Source organism: Tarenaya hassleriana, unplaced genomic scaffold (assembly GCF_000463585.1).
Source record: "Tarenaya hassleriana unplaced genomic scaffold, ASM46358v1 Cleome32, whole genome shotgun sequence".
Lineage (NCBI taxonomy): Eukaryota > Viridiplantae > Streptophyta > Magnoliopsida > Brassicales > Cleomaceae > Tarenaya > Tarenaya hassleriana.
Window position 1 is genome coordinate 1,389,149 of NW_010966372.1, and position 17,921 is coordinate 1,407,069.

Genomic DNA, 17,921 nt, shown 5'->3' on the forward strand with positions numbered 1-17,921 from the left:
TAGAAGCATGTTATCTTGCTTTCTACTACTTTTTTTTTTAAAAAATAGCAATGGTTTGTTCGGTCTCCAACGATATACACCTTCCAAAACCAAACAAGTCCTTAGAAGTCCTTAGAATAGAATAGAACAGCAGGAAAGCATCATAATATAGTACTTGTACTCGGGTTCTTGTACCAACCAACCTTCATAATATAGTAATCTTAAAACATAACAAATATGCTTTTTTATGGACCGTGACCGGAAAAAAACATATTGGTAAATTGAATCAAATGGTAGACGTTTGAAGATATAAATCGCCAGGCTTGTTTATATTGGTAAATTGAATCAAATGCAAATTTTAGAACTTTACAAACGTTTCCGTGTAAACTTTAATAAAACACCATATGTGGATGTGGCTGATTTTTTTTGTACTTTGATAAAAACACCGTCATTTCCGAACTCGCAAGTGTGATACACTTGTTTTCTGGCTTGCTCGTCGGCGCGTGAGGAAAATTCCACGCTCTCTTACTTTTCTTTTTTTCCCAAAAAAAAAAAATACAAAGAAGTCCAAGAGTGGTACTACTAGTAAATAAATCCACAAAGTTTATCAAATTTACAAAAAATATAACCGTTTCAATTATAGAATAAAAATGGCGAGACCGTATAAAAGATTTCGCAGTCATTGTACTTCTTTACCAGGAACCCTAAGAAAAAAAGAAGAGAGAGGGAGAGAGAGAGAGAAGAGAAGAACTTTGTATAATTCCCCCGAAAATTATTATTCTCTGATAGTGGGGGAGGAAAAAGAAGGTTCTCCGGTGATTCCTCTCCCTCTCTCACCGGCGATCCCCTCCGGGTATAATTCTCCATTCTCCGGTATCATGCATTCCGTTTTTCTTCTTTTTTGCTATGTTGAAGCCGACAAGTCCCAGTTGCTACATGCCCTTTTGCTTCCGTTTTCAGACCATCCCTAGTAATTACATCTGCTTTTTCTTCCCATGAAGTTATCGCCTTTATAGCAGTTACGCTGCAGGCTCCGTCAAGTCGTCGCCGATTCCGAGCTCTGGATAGTTCAAACGCATCGCCAGCGGCGAATCTCTGGGCAGAAGACCAATTTCGCCGTTCGAAGCTTTTTGAAGGTAACCCTATTCCTCAAATTTCAAATTTCTGCTTCTCTCTCGTTTACTCTCTTTATTTTCACTTATTCTTTACTCTATTTTTTTGCTTATTTTCTTCATTTGTAAATTTGCTTCCTTCGGAATTCGTTTGGTCATGCTTTCGCACGAACGATTGTCTATGCAGATTCATAAAGGGTTTGATTGCGTACGTCATGTATAATATGGGTATAGTGTTTGTTGTTTCTCAGATTTCTTACGCAGAAAGGTTTGTTTTTTTCGTAGGTTTTTTAGATGATGTTGTCATTTTGGCCATTAGTTGAACTTGTATGGGTTGAAGAATGTTGTGCATTTTGGTTTGTTTTTTCTATCCATGTTAAATGATTTTTCTCATCATTGTAAACGGCTTAGATTTTATCGATTCATACATCCATTCACTTGCGTGACATCACACAATGATGTCGGCAGAGACAAGCTTAAGGTGCTCTAGTTTTAGGCCCAGAAATGTTGTTCAAGAATGACCTCTAGTTTCAGTATCATTGTATTTGCATTTGGAATTTGTAGATTTGCTATTATTTCCTTCATTCTCACTTGATTGAGTAAGGAATTTGGATATCTTTTGTTCAAAGCACAATGTGGTGTATTGTATTTTTTCAGACTGTGGGTATGACATTGTTGTGTGAATTTTGGGAGAAGGTTCTAAGTTTAGTGCAAAGAGAGAATTATTTCTTTAGGCTATTAATTTCGGATTTGGGGGGTTTGCTACGAGTTGCAGACTTTGTTTTCCTTATCTTTTTGAGAACTTTCAGTTCGATGCAGCCAGCAACTGAGATGGAAGTGTTGAACCAGCGATTCTTGCTAATGGGTCCTGTTCAAGTTATGTTCAACTTAAAGTTTTGACTAATTGATACTTACAGTATTTAGTTCCTGTTCAGGTTTGCTACGTTGCTTGGCATATTCAGAGTCTTGATTCTGGACTTGGAGTCTTACAGCCGCTCTGTAATAGCTTTCCCAGGAAATGGTACTTTGCGATTTCTATTTCATTTTTCTGAACCTGAGATATTAGTACCTTGGGAAATTAAAATGATAAACTTGATGTTTCAAACCGAGTGAGAAAATGAATTGTTGGAAACGTGAAATTGATGCATTCATCTTTGTTCCTCAATGTTTTTGTAGGCTGCAAGTGCTACTGGCGATGATCATGATCTTGATAACCATTGGAACACTGATGATGAACTAGAGATTGATAATTATAGATCCTCTCCACCTTCCGCTCATGTGCATCCTGGGGGAAATGATGGTGTCAGCACAATTGAGGTTTGTGTTTTGCTGATGAAGAAGTTTCATGAGTTGTCGAGCTATTTCTAATTTCTTCATTTTTCTAAGGAAATAATACAACATTGCTTTCATATTATACCAGGCAAATTTTTCTTCAAGTTCTCCTAGCATTAAGATGAGCAATTTTGTTGACATGGGCTTCTCTGATGAGATGATTGCTCGGGCAATCAGGGAAACTGGTAAAGTTTTTTGTGTTTTATCCTGTTTTCGATAATTGTATCTAAGGTTTGTCCATAATGATGTTCTGATGATTTTACAGGTGGAGATGCAGATACTGGAGCAATTCTTGATGCTCTTTTCAAGTATTCGGTGAGCTTCTAATTTTTGGATTCTTGTTATTAACCTTGCTTTAACAATTCTCATGTAGTGGTTACAGCATGCTATTGCAAATTTTTCCTTCATATTAGCAGTGCATTTACAATTCTCTTCTGGTGATCACATATCTTCTCCGGCTGGCTTTTTGTGTTTGCTGAGACATGCTTTTCTCTGTTTTCTAAAATTCTAGTTTCATTTCCTTTTGAAGGTGAGCACAGAAGCAAGCTCTTCCAAGTCTAGGGCCATTGATTATTTTCTTGGGATGGGGTTTGCTGAGGAAATGGTGATCAAAGCTATCCAAGAAAACGGTAAGGACTTACTATGTCCTTTCGAGTATGAAGAAATTTTTGATAGAGTTTTCTGCCTTGTTCGCATTAATGTTTAGGAGAGGAAAACATGGAGGCAATAGCTAACACGCTCCTGCGTTATGCTGTAAGTTATGTTCCTTTTTAATCCTTCTGTTTTTGTTGTTTTCTGTCTGTTAAAATCGTTGGCCAAAATGGCTTTTTATTGTCTCTACATTCAGAATATGGTATTGGTTCTTTGCAGGAGGAAGAGAAATCACGTAAAGCAATGGAAGCTTGTATCATGGACTGGTCATCTGATGATGATGAGAGTCCTATTGAGAACTACTCAGACCTCTATAGTTCCTCAGATGAAGGGGTATGTGCCTCATATTTAGAGGTTTTTGTATCTTAGATACGTGTATGTGACCTATACTATACCATGTGTGATAGGATGCAAGTTGTTTGCCCGAGGATGTGAAACTGCGTTCCTTGATGAAAATGGGTTTCAAGATGGAGGAGGTTTCTACTGCTATCGAGAGATGCGGTAAGATGTACTTAAATTATGTTCACAGGACACAAAAAGCTTCTTGAAAGTAGGATAATTTCTTCGTTTATGTAGCCATCTATCATTCCTTAGTTTTCATGTCTCTTACCTAGCAAAGGAGCATAACCATAATTTTAATGTTACTATATATCTGTTTGAGGAAGGAGAGCCTTGGCGCACCGGTTAAGGTGTTGTCGTTGTGACCTAGAGGTCACGGGTTCGAGTATTGGAAGCTGCCTCTTGCAGAATATTTCTGCAAGGTATGGTTTGCCTACACTACACCCTTGTGGTGGGACCCTTCCCCGGACCCCTGCTCAATGGGGACACTTTGTGCACCGGGCTACCCTTTATATATCTGTTTGAGGATGAAACTATAAGAATATATTCATTTCCATGCCTTGGGTTTTCAACGAGGGCACTATACCTAGGTGATGATAATCTTTTTTTGCATTTTTTTTCTTTTTCATATTTGTCAGATGTTTGCATGTATTTCTCAGACGTTTAACATCCATTTGCTGCTTACCCTTGTTTCTCTGATTACACTTTTAGGAGAAAATGCTGCTATTGATGAGGTAGCAGACTTCATTTTTGCTGCTCAGTTGGCAAGGCAATCTACTGAATTTTCCGCTGACCCTGATGAAGACATGGTATTGTTTGGACCTCTTGAAGAAATTAGCTACATGTACAATTTAGTTCCCATATGCTTAAACTAGAGAAATTATGGTAAAAACACCGAACTATGTATGGTACTATGATCCAAATACTGAAACCAATTCAAGCTTTGGAACTTTTAAAAAGTATCTAACGCATTTCTATTCATTGCCCGTAGAAAACTCGCCATTAACTTTTAAAATTGAAGTGCTTTAGATGATGTCTTGTAAACCTGCAGTGCTTGAGTTTTGTTAATGAAAGAACTTTAATGATTGAATTGAAACAGTCGTTCAAATTTTCAGGCTTCTACCTAGTTCTTTTACATATCTTTCTCTTGTGTCGTTGTACAAATCAATAGCTTTATAGATGGGGTTTGGGCACTTTGCAGGTTAGAGTTGGCACGAAAAAGAGACAATCGCTGGAGTGTGATACAGTAAAAGGGAAAAAGCAGCGGTCTATTCCAACTACTGAAGAAGAGTGTATTCGTCTGCCAAACCCGATGATAGGGTTTGGGGTTCCTAATGAACCTGGGTTGGTATCTCAGAGAACACTTCCGGAGGCAGCTCATGGTCTGCCCTACTTCTACTATGAGAACGTCGCACTTGCACCAAAGGGTGTTTGGGATACCATATCTAGTTTCCTTTTTGAAGTTACGCCGGAGTTTGTTGATTCTAAGTATTTTTGTGCTGCTGCAAGAAAGAGGGGTTACATCCACAACCTTCCCATACACAACAGGTTTGAGCTCCAACCTCCACCAAAATATACTATACATGAGGCTTTCCCTTTAACCAAGAGATGGTGGCCATCATGGGACACGAGGACAAAGTTGAACTGTTTGCAGACTGCTATAGCCAGTGCCAAACTCACAGAGAGGATACGAGATGCACTAGAAAATAGTAATGGGGATCCACCTATTGCTGTGCAGAAGTATATTATAGGGCAATGTCGAAAATGGAATCTTGTTTGGGTTGGGAGGAACAAAGTGGCCCCCCTTGAGGCGGATGAGATTGAGAACCTTCTTGGTTTCCCTAGGAATCATACTCGAGGTGGCGGTATCAGCAGGACTGATCGCTACAAGTCTCTTGGCAATTCATTCCAGGCATGACACTCTACATTTGTACCTTATTTTCATGATTTATTTCTTGGTACCGTGAACTGAGACTCATCTACTGATTGAGTGGACGCTAAGAGTAGCTGGGGCTTAGTGGAAAGTGCCATATTTCTTTTTCGGAACTGATAAAAATGATGAAACAAGTTTACCTCTATTGGAAAAGAATGAAGAAGTACCACCAAATTGCCGTAGAAGAGATTCAGTATATAAGTTCTTTGAAGAATGTGTGATACTTTTCTTTGGAAATTACTCTGAAAAGAAAATACAATGCTTGGCTGGGGTCCTTTCGTAAAGTAGTCGTTTAAGCCCGGAGAGAAAAGGAAACCTATCCTTTATCCTCTTTGAGTTCACATTGATACAATGGGTATACTGAAATGTTTTTCAGGTGGACACTGTGGCATATCACCTCTCAGTGTTAAAGGAGTTGTTCCCGAATGGACTCAATGTCCTCTCACTCTTCTCGGGGATTGGTGGGGCAGAAGTGGCACTTCATCGCCTCCAAATCCCGATGAAGACTGTTGTATCAGTTGAGATCTCAAAAGTGAACCAAGACATCATGAGAAGCTTCTGGGAGCAGACAAACCAGAAGGGTGTTCTGATCCATTTTGGAGACGTACAAGAACTGACCAAACACAAGATTGAAGAGCTCATGGATCGGTACGGTGGGTTCGACCTCGTCATTGGTGGAAGCCCTTGCAACAACCTTGCTGGCAGTAACCGTGTCAGCCGAGTTGGTCTTGAAGGTAAAGAATCATCCTTATTCTTCGAATATTGTAGGATTTTAGGCGTGGTTCGTGACAAAACTCGCAGGATGAGAAGGCTGTGATTCTGATTTTTTCTTTTGGGCATCTATGGGACTCTGATGGATTCTGCTGTTTATGTGTTTGAACATGTTCATGTGATGTGATCACATGGGGACAATTTCATTTTGGGATTAAACCAGTGTACATTTTGCATAGAAATTATTCAGAAACTAAGTTGTAAGGAAGGAAGGTGGTTCCTTCAGCTGGCCAAACTTTCCTTGGCCTCCACCATCTTAAAACTCTGCTCTATGGATACTGCATTTTTCTCTCCCCTTTTTGAGTTCTCCTGAACCATTTATGATTTTTGTCTTCTTGTGTTGTTCCAAATTACAAAAAAAGAAATCTTAATAATTTACAGTTTTTTAGTGGGAATAAATTTATTCAAGAAAATAGCTATAGATTGAGGGGAAATGGGTCAGGCCGGCCCATTTTCCGGTTAAGCGAGAGAGCCTCATTTTGCCCGAAACCCGGTCCGGTTTGGTCACCGATATTTTGCAAGCGATGGCGCTTATAAATTGTCCCTCAGCGCGTTTTTCCTCCTCACTTTTTTCCAAGTTTCTCTCTCTTGCCTACGCTTTTCTTTCTGGCGTAGATATCTAGAGAGAGAAACGAAGAACAGAGAACTGCGTAAGGTTGGTGGCTCTGGAGATTTTCTGAGATTCATCTTCGCTTCACTCGCGCAATTTCTCTCCACTCTCTCGGTAGCGAATCCGGTAGGTGTCTCTGGAATTTCCTTCTCCTGAAAATTTCTCAAATGACTGCTCTCTCTCGCTTCGGATCTGAATCGTGGTTTTGTTTTTCGTATCTGGAGATTTTAGTTTTTTATTTTCATTTCTGATTCTGATTTAATTCTTCGTTGTTTTGTCTTGTTGTTTTGTTGTTTCGAGATTGGACCAGAGCGATGCCGTCGTGTTAGGGTTTTCGTTGGCGTTGTATCTAGATCTGTAAATTTTTCTGGATTTAGTTCGGATACTTCATTATTTTCTCGAGATAGGAGTTTTAGTTTTCGGGTTTGGATTGAAAATTGAAAACATTTCAGGAATCGGAGACCTCGGTGGGAAAGTTTCGTTTCAGTGTTGATGTGTGGATATGATATGTACGATGTTTGTGAGGCCTTTCGTATCAACGGGAACTTAGTATGAACTTTACCGTAAATGCTCTTGCCTCTGCTGCTAAAGTGGGCGCTTTCTTGTACCGTGTTCAATTGTGGTGGTTTTGGGGATAGTGATGTTCGTTTTTTAGTTGTTATTGTCACTTTGGTTTTTCGCTGTCTTTTCAATTTCTTATTATGATACTTGGGGGTTAATGAATCTATTGTCTCTATTATATGTTCTTGCAGCGCTTTTGTTATGCTTGCTATGGCTGTTACAGCAACTGCTGCGCCTACAATTCGATATGCACCTGAAGATCCGACTCTTCCCAAGCCATGGAAAGGTCTTGTTGATGGTAGAACTGGGTATTTGTACTTCTGGAATCCCGAGACCAATGTTACCCAGTATGAGAGACCAAGTTGCTCGGCTCCTCCACCCAAGCCTTCTACTGTCTCGGTAAGCTCTTCTGTTCAGATTCAACTATCTTCTTCTGGACAAAACCGTGGTTACAGTCCTGGCAACGAGGATGATAAATACAGTAGGGGAAGTGATGGTGGGTCCAAGATTGATTCTCTATCAAGGTTTACTGAGGTACTGTACTGACTTGTGTCCGTAATTTTGTCATTTCTATTAGTGATTGTTGGTGCTTTTCATTGATTTTCCTCATTAATTTTATGATTTTTTATAGCAATCATTTGATACTGCTAGTGAATGTGTCTTCCTCAGTTTTCTATTCTTCTGCTTTTTACTTTTTTGTACATCAAACACCATGTCTTAATTTCCTGCAGAGACCGCCATACTCTCAAGAAACCTCAAGTGGACTAGGAAATTCTGCAGGTGGATCATCAGCCAGAGGACCTCCATCAGCTGCAGCGGCAGGAGGTGGGCTGTCTCCAGAGGCTTATCGTCGATGTCATGAAATAACCGTTACTGTAAGTATCTAGAATTTCCTTGACAAACTATCCCTTTTTCTTTCTTATGCTTCTTCCAGAGTCCTATGTCTCCATTTCTGTGTTTTACCTTTCTCACCTCACTTAAAAGATATAAGGCAGTTGAAATTTTATATCTTTGCTACTTGTGGCCGAACCCCAAATAAACTTGAGATTAAGGCGATGTTGATGTTGCTGTCTGTGGTCGATTTTATTCCTTTCTGAGATATGTTGTGCATTGTACTCAAGTCTCTTGGCAACTGTACGTGGTCATGTTCCTGTTTTTTTTATGTGTTATGTTTAGACGTTCCGGTTAGAAAAGTAGAGAACATATGAATAAGAGAGGGGAAGAGAGATAGGGGTAGACTTAAGCTCACTTGGGAACAAGTTATTAGTAATGATTTGAAAGGTTTACAAATTTCGGAGGACTTAACCCCAAACCGAAATGAGTGGAAGAAAAATTTATGCGGACCACCCTAAATAAATTTGGATTTAAGGCGCTATTGTTGTTGTATGTTGAACTTCATGCTGGCACAGTCCATTAGATTAGTTTTTTCCTTCAAATTTGTTAATTTCTTTTGATTATTAAATGCATAAGATTCTTTCCTGTGGCTTCTGATATTCTTTCTTCATTTCACTAGGGAGATCGAGTACCACCGCCTTTAATGTCTTTTGAAGACGCTGGTTTTCCTCCAGAGCTTCTGCGGGAGGTATGGCATTTTAGTAGTCATTTTCGATAGTCTTGGTTAAAGGATTCAATGTCTTTAAGTAAGGGATCTATATATATTCACACTGTTCTGCAAGCCGGGCTGCTCTGCCTTATAAGAGTTTTATGTGAGATTTTGTGATTGCTGGAGGGGCTAAATCTACTGATCTCACATTTTTTTCTTTCCGAGTAAGCAAGATATTAGACTTAGAGTCCTATATGCGAGGTTTTGGTGATTTATGGAGGGCCAACATTGAGTTGTGGTGAGAAAAGTTTATGCGAAATGCACCTGTTTCTGCTTTTTTGTCCCAGGTGCGATATTTGCTCCTGGGAGGAGCTAATGTCGTACGCTGTGCCCTCTTTTGGTGGACCATTTTTTTTGGGAAGAGCTTTCCAAATCGTCCAAGGTCGTGGCAGGGCCCTTTCAATGGGGATGGTCCATCTGCCAATTGGTCCGGACAGAAGAAGGGGCGTCCTCCTGCTGCAGGTTTCAACAGCCGCCTGCAAATGGAGGATGATGCTCCTTCTGGCATGAGCCTTCTCTCCAAAAGCCCCAAAAGAACCTTGGTGTTCCTCTGCTCATAGGACATCCTGGTTTTCTGCTTTCTCAGGTATACAATGCAGGGTTCTCTGCTCCAACTCCAATTCAAGCTCAGTCATGGCCAATTGCGTTGCAAAGTAGAGACATAGTAGCCATTGCTAAAACAGGCTCTGGAAAAACATTGGGTTACTTGATTCCAGGGTTTATGCATCTCAGACGCGTCCACAATGATTCACGAATGGGTCCGACAGTTCTGGTGCTGTCACCAACAAGGGAGCTGGCTACACAGATTCAAGATGAAGCTGTAAAGTTTGGAAAGTCATCGAGAATTTCTTGTGCGGTATGTCATTTTCTTGGGTGTCTTTTTTTTTTTTTTGCATTGCTGCTTCAGTAGTGTCTTCTTAATGTGTTAGTCTGTTTCCTGTCATGTGGTTGCTTGGTGGAGCCCTGATGTGCTCTCTTCGAAGCATTCATTGATCAATTTTTGCTGATGCATCGATTGGCTGTTTTTTTTTGTGTCGTAGTGTTTGTATGGTGGAGCACCCAAGGGTCCTCAACTGAGAGAAATAGAAAGAGGAGTAGATGTTGTGGTTGCAACACCTGGACGATTGAACGATATCCTCGAAATGAGGAGAATCAGCCTGCATCAGGTCTCTTATCTTGTGCTGGATGAGGCAGATAGAATGTTAGACATGGGATTTGAGCCTCAGATAAGGAAGATAGTGAATGAGGTTCCCACTAAACGCCAGACACTCATGTACACAGCTACTTGGCCAAAGGAGGTGAGGAAAATTGCAGCTGACCTCCTCGTCAACCCTGTCCAGGTCAACATTGGCAACGTTGATGAACTTGTGGCGAACAAGTCCATTACACAGGTACAGCTTGACCCGATTCCATTACTGTTCTGTTCTTGTTTTTGTTACATGTGCTGGGAAGGGATTTTATAGTCTGTATTCTGAGCAGCATGTTGAAGTCGTGGCACCAATGGAAAAACATAGAAGGCTAGAGCAGATATTGAGGTCTCAAGAGCCTGGTTCGAAGATCATAATTTTCTGTTCAACCAAGAAGATGTGTGATCAACTAGCACGCAATCTGACCCGCCAATTTGGAGCTGCTGCTATACATGGGGACAAGTCCCAGAGTGAGAGGGACAGTGTTCTGAGTCAGTTCCGCACTGGTAGAGCTCCGGTGCTTGTGGCGACTGATGTTGCTGCTCGTGGACTTGACATTAAAGACATCAGGTGTGATCTTCAATACCATTCATAAATCATTTTCTTTTTTTATGTATCCCGCATTTGGGGGGTTTCATTCAACCTTTTGTGTATTTCTAAATTGGAAAATAAAAAAGCTGATAAGTCTGACCTTTTTCTCAATTTCTGTCACAGGGTGGTCATCAATTATGATTTTCCAACAGGAATAGAAGATTATGTTCATAGAATCGGGAGGACTGGAAGGGCTGGAGCAACTGGTATGGCGTTCACATTCTTAGGGGAGCAAGATGCAAAGCATGCTTCAGATCTGATCAAGATTCTAGAAGGAGCAAGCCAAAAAGTCCCTCCCCAGATACGTGAAATGGCTTCTCGCGGTGGTGGAATGAACAAATTCAGGCGTTGGGGCCCTGGGTCGGGAGGTCGGGATGGAGGTCGTGGCAGGGGCCATGGTGATTTCGGCTACGGAGGCCGTGCTGATTCTGGTTATGGTGGCAGAGGTAGCTGGGGTTCACGTGACAGGTAATGCTAGTGTTTGCTTGGGTACTATGCTGAACTAGGCTTGAAATACTATAGTATGGAAGGCAAGCTGTTTTATTCTCATGTCCGTTGATATACTTGCGCGAGTGTGGTCTTTAAAAGGGAAAATTCTTGAAATGAACAACAGGAGCAGAAGCCCTCCAATGAGAAGCAGCTCGGGATGGGGAAGGGATCGTGAAAGGAGCCGTAGCCCCGAGAGATTTGGAAGAGGACCATCATCTTCCACCGCTCGTTCCCCACCCCGTAGCTTCCACGAGGCAATGATGACACGTGGCAGGCTCTCTCCCCCTCGTGATTGATGAATGATGAATGATTTCTTACCCCCCGAAGACATTTTTGGTGCCCCCGGCCGAAATCGAAACTGTGATATATATATATATATATATATATATATATATATATGCTTTCAACTGGACAACAAAGCCCAACTTCAGTTTTGGTTCTTTTTACCCCTGAAGGCCGAGGAGGGCGAAACCCAGAAAAAAAAAAGACGGGTATTATGTGATATTGATGTGTGTAAGGGGGCAAAAGACCTTTGTTGGGTGTAATGATGTTAAAATATAACGGCGACAACATGGTTTTGTTTAGTTTGTTTTGCTGCTGTGTTACTAAAATTTCCACTGAGGCATGAATATGGCGAACATGACAGGTTTCACAGAGAGTGAATTTGACATAGGAAAATAACGAGATGGAGGAGGTTCCATCACGAGATGGTGGCGGGGTTGAGTTTGATCCTCTTGGCTCTTGTGTACAAGAAAACGCCAGCGAGTGCCGTCGCAGTACCTGAAAACCACAGTTGTAACGTCCATCCATAATGAATGTATGTACGTATTGTATGATATAGTAACAAGTGGGAGATGTTGTGTTTACCGAGAGCGTTGATGGGAGAGAGAGGAGTCCGGAAGAAAAGAATGGAAGAAGTTATAACCACCACCCGCTTCACGCAGTTCCCTACTGAGTGGGAGACCGGCGATACCATCCCCAGTATCATATACGACACCTGCCCCCACCAAATGCCAACCATCACCCTCTCTCTGTTCTAACACACCCAATGCCATAACAATACAATTGCAAGAAGGAAAAGGAAAGACAGGAGGACCTGTTGATAGCTGTGGAAGCAGAATCCAGCAAGAAGAGATCTGATGCAGAGCTCTTTCACATTCAACCCTTGACTTGTCTGCCAAGAAACAACAACCCTCACTCACTCATCATCAAGCATATCCTAACATGGTAACACTAAGGTATCTTTCACTCACAGCGATCTCAAGGTGTGATGGAGTGAACTTAAAGCCTTCTATTACAGCCGCTGCAGGGACCAGCAAGACAAATGATATTATTGTTATCACAGAGAAAAGGTGGAACCCATGGGACAAAAAGGCAAAGACTATTGTGGATATGGGGGATGAGGATTACAAGACAATGCTTTGCGTAGATTCTGCTGCTATTGATACACCGATAATCCTGAAGCCCTTTGAAGAGTGGAAAGGCCGTCAGGAACTCTCAATCGTGTCATCGAGCTTTTCCCTTTTTCATGTTTGGCTTTCTAAAACAAGAGACAGACAGATTCATCACCTTCTCGACCATGTACTTCTTGCTCAGCACATTCCTTGATTGGTTTGTGACATTTGAAGCCATTGCACTGCCGAAACCAATCCTGTTTCTCCCAAAACAAAACCAATATAATCACATTTAACAACTTCCACGCTACTTGTCCCAATGAAAGTTTCATTCTCAACTTCAGCTTCATACCAATTGAAAGAAGCCTCTGTGAAAGATGCCAAGGCCACTCCAGCAACGATCGGTACCAGCGAACCAACGATCCACATATTTGGCCACTGGATTCAACACACATATTCGAGTTTTTCAAGCTCCATCCTCCGAAAAAATAGTGTTCTAGATGTTTTTTTTTTTTTCGGTTCAGAAGAATTCTGTGTTGTATGTGTGTTTTTATACCTCACCAAGGAAGAGGACAGAGAACAAGACGGCGAAGAAAGGTTCCATTGCTTTGATGGTGTGAGTGAAGGAGACGTTCACATTTCCAAGGCTCACATTCGTTAACAAGTTCCCCAACGTATGAGCTGCTGCTAGTTGTATGATCACCGGAATCTGGAATTTAGAATCACGCCAAGGATCAGAAAAACAAAATACAACATTTTTTCCATTTTCACGTCTCAAGAGGAGAGTAATTGCCATACCTGAGAAGAAGTAATCTTGGGACGAGGATGGAGATTAAGTAGCCACATTACCATTATCATCGTCGTCCCACATCCAAGCTGAAATGCAGTTACAGTCGCTGGATACGGAAAAACCCTAAGGACCTATTATCATCATCAAAAAAGAGAAGAAGAAGAAGAAGAACCCAGTTGGGAATTCATAATCCAAATGAGACCCAGATTTCATGTTTGTATGAAGAATTATTGGTGCTGAGATGATTGCAAGAGATCGACAAAAATCGAGCCATGACTGGATAAGGAAAATGCGGCTTCTTTAATTGACTGACTAGAAAGTAAAGAAAAGAGCCTCTTTCTCATTTCCCCAATCAAGGAGAAGCGAACCTGTTTGTTGAAAATGTTGTAGTAGATGTTGAGAAGATACCAAACTCCGAACATGGCGCAAAGCTTCAGACCTCTCAATAACTCGCCAGACCTCACATCGCCTTCCACGTTATCCGGAACAGCAGCTGCTGCCTTGAGCTTCCGCCGGCCAGGCCTCGGAAACAAAGAGGCGACTGGGTCTCTGAAGCAACCGCATGAAGTGGACGAGAAAGAGGAAGGCTTTCTGGCGAAGGATGTGTCAGGGGAAAACCGCGGATTCACATTGTCGGAAGAAGAGGAGCTTGTGAGAGGACTGTGTTTCCGGGCGATGGAACAAGTGAAGGGCTTGGGAGACGGAGTTAGGAGTGAAAGGGAAAGCATGATTCCTGCAGGGTCTATTCCGCTACGGCGATATTTAATTATCGGAAGATTTTACGACAGTAGACGACAATTTTCATGTTGTTCCGGTGCCTCTGTTTCTTCAATTTCCATGTAATGCTTCAATGAGGTAGTTGAGTTCCTTTCTACGACACTGTTACGTAATTGGTCACCAATTACATGTGCATGCTAATCGAAGATTCCATCCCGTAATAAGCGTGCCACGTGGCCTAATCAATGTCAATCTTCATTACAGCGTATTGGTTAGGAAGATTGAGTTTACATCGAACGTCGGCGGAAATCGGACAACGAAAACGTTGACTGGTTTTTATAGTTGGAGCTGGGAGCGTTAGGGCAAGGAAAAGAAGGGAGTTTACGTGTGGATGATGATGCATGAGCCAAGTGGTGGCACGGATCACCATGAAATGAGAGCCATGTATCTCCTTCTTGCGGGACCAAAGCATTAATTTCAGAGTCTCTCAACCACAGCTCCCACTTCTTATGTTTACAATTACGAATGATTCCGTATGTCATACCAAATAACAAGGATCTGACGTATATTTTGACACACATCAAATACCCATTAAATTAACAAAAATACAAAATTCCAGAGTGGTGTTAGGGTAGGCATGTGAGTCGGGCAAAGGTTAAGTAACCGGTGTGGCCTCTGGAGTCGCTGCAGGGCCGAGCCATGACCATCTGTGAACCACTGTCCTCGTCTTCTTCATTTGAACGGTGCCTTCTCTTGCACGGCCGACGTCCCATTCCCTTCTCCTCCTCTTCCTCATTGTTGCCACCACCCATTTTCATTTCCTTCACCTCGTATGTTCTTAGCAGCACCTCAAACGTCCTTATATCTACCCAAAACCAAATCACACAGCATTACATCAACTGATTCCTGTAAGAAAAAACCATTGACCCATTTCTCTAGACACCCAGATTCATTGCCCTTAAGCCCTCAGATCCTTCGCAGTTGAAATAAATTTTGCACTTGCCTATGAAATTTGATCTGAGGGCTTCACATGCGCGTTGTACTTGCTCAATGCATGGTGAGAATGAACAGATAACTCCATCCTGTTTTAACATCTCGGCTGCAGAAGGAATCGCCAGCCAAGGCTGCGGAAGATCTAGAAACACTGAATCAGCCAGACCCGACAGCTTCTTGGGAAATCCTTCCCCTTGAATGTCTCTAACATCTACAGTGACTAAACTGCTGATGCCTGTCTTCTCAAAATCTTCCCTGTGTCAGAATTGGAGGAAAAGAATAAGCTCACAAGTTTTGGCAATTTTTCATGGAACATTTGAAAATTACAGTAATGGCACCGAAGACCAGTGGGCAGAATACCCAGGTTTTGCATTTGAATAGAAGAAAACAAAGCGGAAAACAGATCAGGGGTAGGCAAAACAACATTAGGGTGCAGATTTCTGTAAAACAAATTTCAGGAACTTGGACCAAAACATACTGATATGACACATAATTCTCACCTGGCAGAGGCAGCTCTTTGCTCATGGAAGTCAAACGTATAAACATGTCCTGTAGGAGCGACAGCTCGAGCAAGTGATGTAGTCAAAGAGCCACTTCCAGTTCCAGTCTCAAGAACAACACAGCCAGGGACTATTTCCAAATACATTACCACAAAGCTAATATCTGCAATGTAAAGAATCTGAGTCCGGTGGCTTAAAACCAGCGTCCACAGCTCGGGAGTGGGAGCCAGAAGGTAAACAAATCCACCCTTGTTGCTGAAAGCCTTTGTACCAAATGGGTTTCCTATCCAATCCGAGTGTTTAAATACCCCAAAACGGTTCTGAAGCACAGAATCCTTACACACTTTAACTGGTTTCATCACATCGTGCCTCTCATAAACAATAACCAAGTCTCCATCGTTAATACACCTTTTGAAAGACAATGCCTTTGTTGATTCGGTGGGTAACAACATCTTCTTGTGATGAGTATTACTAGTAGCCGAGATCGCAACAAGAAAGTCTGAAATCATAAAACCTCGAAAACAGTCATTCAACAATATATATAAATTTCACATTCCCTCCCTACCCGAGGCTATATCAAAACCGAAACCCAGACGAGGAGATCCTGGTGACAATACCAAAAGATCCTCAACTTTGAAAAAGCATTCAGAATGGCAGAAGACGTTCCAGTGAACCCTCACACTTGGATTGCTTAATCAGTGAGATGATGGATGCAAAAAATCAAATCTATGCAATCGAACACATTCACATGGCATCTTTTCCAGGCACAAGAGAGCGAAAAGTCTCATGATTTAAACAAAAACCCACTCTTGGGTGCTTCCCAAATCTATTTTTTTAAGGAAAGAAACTATATTGGAGAAGAACCCAGAGTCCATTTGACGGATTCATAAACCCTAGGCACAAAATTTCTGATACAAGAAGCTAACAAGATGGAACTACACAAGACAAACGGCAAGTTCGAGAGCAGAAAGCATAACAAGAAGCCAACAGAGTTACGCAACACGGTGTAGAGGTACTCACGTTGCTGCTGTTCTCGAAGAAGAAAGCTAACGGCTAGTGGCGACCGGAGGCGGAATTTATGCTGTGAATACAGAGACCAGAACTAGGAAACAATCGAGAGAAAACAAAAAAAAAATGGAAAAAAAGCGTGGGCAATAGGGTTTCGTCCTTTGTTGGGCCTCTCGAGATTTATCATTTATGGCCCATATGTCCATAAGCCCATATGTGCCTATAAGCCGTTGGATTGCCTATGGATTTTGTGGGCTTTGGTATTAGACGAGAGAGTAGAGAGTAGTATTGTAATTTTTAGCGGAAACATGATATTTCCTTTTTAACCGTTGGTTTTGAATTCCGAGTACAATAACATGGAAAACGGTTTAAATTGTATAGTCAGTGCCGGTTTACCTTTAACTTCCGTCTCGCATTTCTTCTCTTTTTGTTCCCGGTTCTTCTCCTCCAGCGTTAAACCTCGCTTAAACCCTAATACCTCTCAGTCTCTCTCTTTCTCTCTCTCTCTCTCTCATGTCAGCCATTGCGAGCCGAGCGACAGCCACTGCTCTCCCGAACTTGCTCGCATGGCGTGCTTTAGGTTTTCGCACAGTCTGCTCTGGCCGCCTCGGATTCGCGCCGTCCAACCCGGAGCCACCGGTTTCGGCGGGCACCAAAGTCCTGGATACATTCAAAGAAGAATTCGAGATCGGATCACGTGTTATCACTCTCGAGACAGGAAAGATCGCGAGGTTCGCCAACGGTTCTGTCGTCCTTGGCATGGACGAGACTAAAGTTCTTTCTACCATCACCTGTGCCAAGACCGACTCGCCTCGGGATTTCTTGCCTCTTACAGTAAGTTGCCATTAACTGAATCGATTTCCTTAGTTTCATGAGTTTAGATCGATGTATGTTTGCGCCTGATAACTGTTTTTGGTAATCTGGGAGTGCATTTTGTGGCTATCTCCTGGAAAAATCGGAATTTTCTCCGACTACTCCGGAATTCTTGCAAGGTTTTGCCAAGATATATCAGAATTCATGTTGTGTATAGGATGCTCGTTAGTTTTTGTATGGAATTAAGAAATGTTTACTTTGTAAATGTTATTGTTATATTCCCACAAAGAAATTTTGCAACTTCTGTTCCACTGTTGTATAGATGGTGCTTTGGGACTTTCCTTTATCTGTATATGAAGCTTATTAACTTTTTAGAAGCTTAATAGCTGTTTTCTGCTCTTTTCACTAGGTTGATTATCAAGAGAAACAATTTGCTCAAGGTGTTATTCCTAGTTCATACATGCGGAGAGAGGGTGCACCAAAGGAGCGGGAGCTTTTGTGTGGCCGGCTTATCGATCGACCCATCCGACCACTCTTTCCTTCAGGAA

The 17,921-nt window shown here is 41.8% G+C and overlaps 5 protein-coding genes across 11 annotated transcripts in view; 3 read left to right on the top strand and 2 right to left on the bottom strand.

The window, feature by feature from the left end:
* Positions 1-673: 673 nt before the first annotated feature.
* On the top strand, positions 674-6,371 carry LOC104821084 (DNA (cytosine-5)-methyltransferase DRM2). 5 transcript variants are annotated; one of them, XM_010551843.1, is made up of 13 exons: positions 674-852; positions 981-1,115; positions 2,027-2,112; positions 2,268-2,408; positions 2,512-2,608; positions 2,689-2,738; positions 2,953-3,052; positions 3,130-3,176; positions 3,294-3,407; positions 3,482-3,575; positions 4,125-4,222; positions 4,615-5,325; positions 5,723-6,371. In XM_010551843.1, exons 3-13 carry the CDS (start codon positions 2,110-2,112, stop codon positions 6,161-6,163), a joined length of 1,896 nt encoding a protein of 631 aa, XP_010550145.1. In that variant the 5' UTR covers positions 674-852; positions 981-1,115; positions 2,027-2,109; the 3' UTR covers positions 6,164-6,371. The 5 variants fall into 5 exon arrangements, with proteins under 5 accessions (XP_010550145.1, XP_010550143.1, XP_010550146.1 ...); XM_010551841.1 differs by having other exon boundaries at positions 674-832; XM_010551844.1 differs by having other exon boundaries at positions 674-832; positions 996-1,115.
* Positions 6,372-6,690: 319 nt separating this feature from the next.
* On the top strand, positions 6,691-11,742 carry LOC104821091 (DEAD-box ATP-dependent RNA helicase 14). The gene is made up of 9 exons (XM_010551853.1): positions 6,691-6,853; positions 7,480-7,822; positions 8,020-8,163; positions 8,802-8,870; positions 9,478-9,747; positions 9,932-10,282; positions 10,371-10,648; positions 10,793-11,137; positions 11,283-11,742. Exons 2-9 carry the CDS (start codon positions 7,490-7,492, stop codon positions 11,452-11,454), a joined length of 1,962 nt encoding a protein of 653 aa, XP_010550155.1. The 5' UTR covers positions 6,691-6,853; positions 7,480-7,489; the 3' UTR covers positions 11,455-11,742.
* Positions 11,690-14,362, bottom strand: LOC104821090 (phosphoenolpyruvate/phosphate translocator 2, chloroplastic). The gene is made up of 9 exons (XM_010551852.2): positions 13,711-14,362; positions 13,351-13,473; positions 13,109-13,261; positions 12,905-12,990; positions 12,721-12,809; positions 12,412-12,524; positions 12,255-12,332; positions 12,026-12,155; positions 11,690-11,938 (listed from the first exon to the last, which is right to left on the bottom strand). The coding sequence occupies exons 1-9, from the start codon at positions 14,068-14,070 to the stop codon at positions 11,859-11,861; spliced, it is 1,212 nt and encodes a 403-aa protein (XP_010550154.1). The 5' UTR covers positions 14,071-14,362; the 3' UTR covers positions 11,690-11,858.
* A 172-nt stretch (positions 14,363-14,534) lies between these two features.
* Positions 14,535-16,677, bottom strand: LOC104821089 (tRNA (adenine(58)-N(1))-methyltransferase catalytic subunit TRMT61A). Its single transcript, XM_010551851.1, has 4 exons — positions 16,573-16,677; positions 15,553-16,051; positions 15,063-15,307; positions 14,535-14,924 (listed from the first exon to the last, which is right to left on the bottom strand). Exons 2-4 carry the CDS (start codon positions 16,002-16,004, stop codon positions 14,686-14,688), a joined length of 936 nt encoding a protein of 311 aa, XP_010550153.1. The 5' UTR covers positions 16,005-16,051; positions 16,573-16,677; the 3' UTR covers positions 14,535-14,685.
* A 275-nt stretch (positions 16,678-16,952) lies between these two features.
* The window catches only part of LOC104821088 (polyribonucleotide nucleotidyltransferase 2, mitochondrial), a 7,790-nt gene continuing 6,821 nt past the window's right edge, over positions 16,953-17,921 (top strand). For all 3 annotated transcript variants that reach the window (XR_773024.2, XM_010551850.2, XM_010551849.2), the window contains exons 1-2: positions 16,953-17,394; positions 17,783-17,918. Coding sequence is in view for 2 of the 3 variants with exons in the window: in XM_010551850.2 (XP_010550152.1) it covers positions 17,074-17,394; positions 17,783-17,918 (457 nt within the window). In the remaining variant the exon portion in view is untranslated. The remainder of the gene's footprint in view (positions 17,395-17,782; positions 17,919-17,921) is intronic.